This window comes from Ammospiza caudacuta, chromosome 16, assembly GCF_027887145.1.
Source record: "Ammospiza caudacuta isolate bAmmCau1 chromosome 16, bAmmCau1.pri, whole genome shotgun sequence".
Lineage (NCBI taxonomy): Eukaryota > Metazoa > Chordata > Aves > Passeriformes > Passerellidae > Ammospiza > Ammospiza caudacuta.
Genome location: NC_080608.1, coordinates 8,398,552 through 8,404,551, shown reverse-complemented (window position 1 = coordinate 8,404,551; position 6,000 = coordinate 8,398,552). Strand labels below are relative to the sequence as shown.

The following is a 6,000-nucleotide window of genomic DNA, read 5'->3' as shown; positions in this document are numbered from 1 at the left end:
ATTCCAACATATTAATAGATTGGATAATAAACAGTACTTTTAAACATTCTCTTAACCAAAATATAACAAATATTTACAATCACTCAGTAAAAATACAAAAAGCATACAGAGGCAGTGTCTTTCTAAAAGACATAAGTGTAAGAGGTATCAAAAAATAGGAGACAAACATTGCTTGTTACAGAATACTTTACAATCACTGACTTGTGCAGTACAATTGCTATTGGAATATCATTACATCTGTGCAGTTTTGCCAATATGCTCACATATTTAGAATTTAATTAATACCAAGCTAAACTGCATTCCAGGTATATCAGAAATAAAGATAAAACAATAAAAAGCACAACAGAAGCAAAAGCTGGGTTGGGAATTCAAGATAGATTACCCTCTATACAAGCGTTCTAAAATATGTGTAAAGCTTTTCTAAAGAGAGAGTATCCCTTTTTTCTTTTCTTTTGCAAAGGCAGTGGTAAGTTTATCCTTCAAAAATTCTGATGTTTTATAAAAACTTAAATGACAGGGTTGCATTTCCACTATTGCCTGCAGTAAAATTACTCAGGACATGATTAAAGAGGTTTTGGAACACCCCTGATGCCCCCCAGGCCCCTCTGCAAGTGGCATCACTGGTACCTTCAGCCCCTGGGGACACCCTCTGCCTCTGGGAGGTGCAGACAGCCCCCAGTGCACCCATCCCAAGCAATGGGCTCTGACCCCCTTCCAGTGAAGCATCACTCACCTGGCACCACAGCGTCTGCTGAGCTGGAAGGGACCCAGCAGGATCATTAAGGCTGGCCCTGCTCAGCACCATCCCCAGCAATCCCACCCTGTGGCTGAGAGCCTTATCCAAACACTTCTTGAGCTCTGCCAGGTTGGTGCTGTCACCACTTCTCTGGGGAGCTGTTCTGGGTGCGGAGCCTTTTCCTAATGCCCAAACTAAACCTCCCCTGACACAGCTTCAGGCCGTTCCCTCCTGACCTGTCACTGCTCATGAGAGTGGAGAGATCAGTGCTGCCCCTCAGGAGGATGCTGTAGATTGCAATGAGATCTCTCTCCCCTGTCTCCTTTTCTCCAGGCTGAACAGACCAAGTGCCCTCAGCCACTGCTCAAAAGGCCTCCCCCCTCCAGACCCTTCCCCATCCTTGTGGCCTCCTTTGGATGCTCTCCAATAGCTTCCTGTCTTTTACATATCATGGTGCCCAAAAATCACACACAGGACTTAATGTGAGGCCACATTAAGACCTACAAACTTATCTGAGAAAAGGCAAAAGGAAGGAGCCAGGAAAGCCCCACACTGCCCATTGCTGGCAAACACTCAAAATTTGTCCAAAAATGGTGAACTGCAAACATCCACAGCCATTGTATTTCCGTTCTTTTGTGTACTTGGGAGATGAACCTGATGCTCAGAGACTCAGTGATCTCATTTTCCCCTTTCTGCAACTAGAGAGGCCAATTCAATTTCACCAAACTACACTGCTTTCTTAGGAATTATTTGGAAGTTTAAGATTTATAACAAAACACTGTGTGCATAAATCACAGAAATCTGAAATGCATCTTTCACCAACAAGACAGAAGCAAACGAGCAGGAAGTGAGCAAACCCAGGTATGGCAGTGGAAGAACACAACATCAGGCACCTTAACTGTTCATCAGCATCAGAGCCCGAGCTAGAAGAACCTAGCAGAGGTACTGAGTCAGGGATCTGTGGTCCAGAAGACATCACTTCAACAAAGCAGTGTACAACATGTACTAACCACCATATTGCTTCTGTCTGAATTACCAAAAAAAGGGATAATGTCTCTTCAAACCCACAGCAGACACTCTACATTTGGCTATTGGCCCCAATCAATGTGATCGGTTGAGTTAAAAACAAACAAACAAACAGAAAGCCCAGCAAGGAGCAGCAGAGAAGCCACACTGTGCGAGGCAGGAGGAGCAGGAGTAGCTCATCTGTCCATCATTTATGCATGATTTATGTACACCAGCTGTGTTGGCTATTAGGAAAATATTATTAGTAAGACTTTCACTCATTCCAGAACTTTTCAGTGTCTGCCAAGCCCTGTGGAACAGACGGATGCTGTTGATGGGCAAACACCATCAAACACCATGTTTGGATGGGTGATTAATTCAGCTGCTCTTGCTGACTGCCAGGAGACCCCGACCCTGCTCCCCACAGGGGCTTCCCTGCTCCTCCAAGGCAGTACTATTGGGTTTGGGGTAAAAGGAAGCCACTTTAGTAACCCCCATCCCCTATATTTTGTTCAACAGGCTGGAGTAAGCTGCAGCTCCCCCCCAGGGCCAAGGAACCGTATGGCTTCATTCACCTGGCACAACACAGATGATTTCTGATGGAACACAAAGCCTGCTCTTTCCATGTAGAAGTTAACAAGCAACTACAGCTGACAATGGGATGGCAGGACCTGGATTTACATCCCACAGGAACATCAGTTCAGAGTTCTATTACCAATATTGCATGTGCTGAAAACACTCACTCTGCCCTGCATTGCTTTGACACATTAATCTTTAGTCATTAAGGCCTGTGCAGGTTCATTGTAAGCATTAAGGCCTTGAGAAAGCAAAATGCATGTACTATGCCATACCTTAAGTGGATTTTAACGTACTTTTTCAACCATTTGCTTCTCTGATACTTGTGCCAAAAATTCATACAGCCAACCAGTGAGTTCTAAATTAGGCATCCTCTTCCTCAGCATCACTGTTCATTTACACCTTCTCCATTCCAATGGTGAGAGGTACATTCCAGGCAATGCTGAGCCTGGAACTGCTCTGAAGGCAGACACAGGCTGGGTCATTTGCATCAGCCCCTAGCTACTATGGAGAAAGCACATCCAAGGCTTTGGGTTGTTTTTGGTACTTGTGGCATTTTCCAAAAATGTTGCATTTACCTTGCACCCCTGCACACATATAGGTAAAAAAAAAACAAACAAAACCTTAAAGCTCTCCACAACTATGGATATAGAAATCAGTTTTGAGGCACTGTAAAAATGACAAACATCATCTTTCTAGCTTAGGCTGTAAACATCACAACAAAGATTTACAATTAAATGTTTAAATACATATTCACACATTCATGTCTGATTTTAACACTAGAATGGGGTGTCATGTATGGAAGGAAGGAGGGAAAGTGGGAGGGAGGGAAGAAGGAAGGGAAGAAGGAGAAAGAAAAGAACCTGCAGGCATTTCCAGTTCTACCCCTCTGCACTCTGGCTGGCTAAAAGTAAAATCAAAGAAGCAATTATTTTGACCATAATCAAACTAGAGGATCATGGGTTAATACTGGCTGGCTGTAAGTCAAAATTCTCATTGACATCAACAACACCAGGATTTTTAATTAGTATTTAAAAAAAAAACTAGTTTGAGATTATCTGTATTTCCAGATAAATACAACAGGGTTTTTTAACCCATCATAAAATGCATTATGCTCTTCTATAAGCACTGTGTCATTTATTATTTAGTTTCACAAATCTTATTGTGAAATGCAGGTGATTTCTAATTCTTTTATTATTTTTTTCAAAGATAACCTTTGCACCTAAACCCTGTGCAACTCTGGGAAAAGGCCAGGACATGTAAGATGATCTTAAAAACCACAACACACAGCTGGAGTTTTGAGTTTTAGAACATGCTTTGCATGTTGAACTCTGCAAGGCAAAACCTGGTTAAAACTCTTTAGGGAAAGCTTCAGATCTCCCCAAATGCTCCCCCCTCAAGCTACAGCTTCCACATTTCAAACATTCCTTAACAGGGGAGGAGAGAACCAACTGTTGCCTAGTTGGCTGGCAGCTAAAACAATTTCTAAAATCCTTGGACAGGTTTCTGCTGTGTCCATGTGGGAGGGGAGCAGCAGGAGTGCCGCCTTGGCAGACACTGCTCTGCAGGGCATTGGACTCTATTCATATTAAATCTAAACCCACTCTAAAATCTATAAATTTCTGCACCCGTTTCTACTTTTCTGTGTTTATTTTGAGAGTACAACAGTTGATGTGTAGCTAATTTACTGTCACATTGACTAAACATTTATATTAGCCAACCAGAGCACTCCCAACACACGTAAAGGAAACTCCCATTTAAAAATATTAAATTAATAAATTATTTTCAGATATTTCAGCAACGTCATTTGCTTTTGCTGACATTTTGATATAATTTTTTTTTGAAGTTCATAAAATAACACTCTCAGACTTCTAACTGTCATGTAGAAAATAACAACAATGGAAACTACCAAAGGATTATATGGTATCATACAGAAAAATGCTCCCAAGTTTCAAGTGGTGGTGACAGCTGGGCCTCCCCAATGCATGAAGCTAGGTCCATCTCTGGGTACCCATGCTGGTACCCTGGCAGTCAGCACATTCCTTGAACAGGATGTTCTATTTCATGGGTAGAAATAGCTTCTGAGGAGGTGGTGGCAGAGTGAAGGAAGGTGTGAAGAGGTGATCCAACCCGTTCCATCTCGTCTGGGACACAGGCAAGGTCTGAGGTCAGTAGCAGCAAGTTGTCAGCAGTCCTAACAGAACCATGAGACCTTCTCCCACATCCTTTGTGTTGTGAGTGGTTCATATAAATAGCCCAAGGGTTAAACTGCTGATACTTGTTCATCTTCTGCAAAACAAGATAAAGAAAAAAGCAGTTATTCCACCAGTCCCCTCCTCGGGCACACAGGGCACAGAGCAGCACCCAGTGAGGTGATAACAGTGAGTCTGTGACATCTTCAGCCCCTCAGCAGCAGCATGTTTTCACTGTCTTTATCATTGATCACTACACACTCCATATCACCATTTATCAGATCCTCAGGCAATCACAGAATGGTTTGGGATGGAAGAGACCTTATAAAGCATCTCATTCCAACTCCATGCCATAGGCAGGGACACCATCCAGGTTGCTCTAAGCCCCATCCAGCCTGGGCTTGTGCACTTCCAGGGATGGGGCAGCCACAGCTTCTGCGCTCTGAGGTATGATGGTCACACGATAAAGACATATTGCCAAACAGAAAATACTAGATTCTCCAAAAATTATCAGCATGCAGCTCCCAGTGTGCCAAAACCTATGGATTTGGGAAAAAAGCCAGCAAATTTTCATGCAGTGAGCATTTTATCCCAAATAAAATTAACCAAGCACTTCAAAAAATAGTAAAGTAGGTGCCACTAAAAGTTAAATTTAGCTTAGAAAAAATTTGATTAAAAATGTTTGAAGCAATGACTTCCTTATTTTTACATCAAAAATACAACAGAATTAATGCCAGGCAAGTTTATGTTTACTCTAAGTTTGAACTGCAGTACTAATACATATGTTAACTATTGCTTACACATTTTAAAGGCCCAAGATATAATAATTTTGCATCAGAAATTGTTTTAATCTAAATACAGGCTCATTTTAAATCAGACTGGAATGGAAGGAAATGATCACAACCTTCTAATAAAAAAAGAGTTCACCAGCAAAAGGTACAGAAGATCACATTGGTGCACAGAAATTAAAAGCAAATCAGCAGATAAACAATTAAGTAGAAATTCTCCTGACCTGAAGTTAGCTTTGACACAATATAAGAGCAGTCTTTACTGGAAAATCGTCTCACATTTTGGTCACCCTACAAATGCCATGCTTGGCAGCACTGGCTGTTGCTTCAAACAAGATCATGAAAAATGAACTGGAAGAGACACTGTCAGGCCAGGTTAGGCAGAGAACACAAGTTTCATCAAATGCACTCTCCAGAAGAACAGAAGTTCACTATTATTTTGTTCAATATTTTGAAACTCAATCTCTAAAAATACCTGCTGAGGCATAAGGCAGCTCAATGCCAGCACACCTGAATACAAACGAAATAAGTTCACTTCATCAAATCCAAATCATTGATTTTAGACCATCACCCTGGTGCCAGCCAAACCACTGGGACACCAGTTAATCAGCCCAGGGAGGCAGGAGTTTTCCACATGTAGCCTGTCAGTGTCCCATCACTGTTTAAAAGGGGACTGATTTTAAAGAAAAAACAACAAAACAAA

At 41.8% G+C, this 6,000-nt stretch overlaps 1 protein-coding gene across 1 annotated transcript in view; it reads right to left on the bottom strand.

Annotated features, from left to right (window-relative positions):
* Nucleotides 1-304: 304 nt before the first annotated feature.
* RAPGEF6 (Rap guanine nucleotide exchange factor 6) overlaps nucleotides 305-6,000 on the bottom strand; it is a 121,905-nt gene continuing 116,209 nt past the window's right edge. Inside the window, exon 31 of the mRNA XM_058815214.1 lies at nucleotides 305-4,606. Coding sequence (XP_058671197.1) covers nucleotides 4,581-4,606 — 26 coding nt within the window. The 3' untranslated portion in view covers nucleotides 305-4,580. The remainder of the gene's footprint in view (nucleotides 4,607-6,000) is intronic.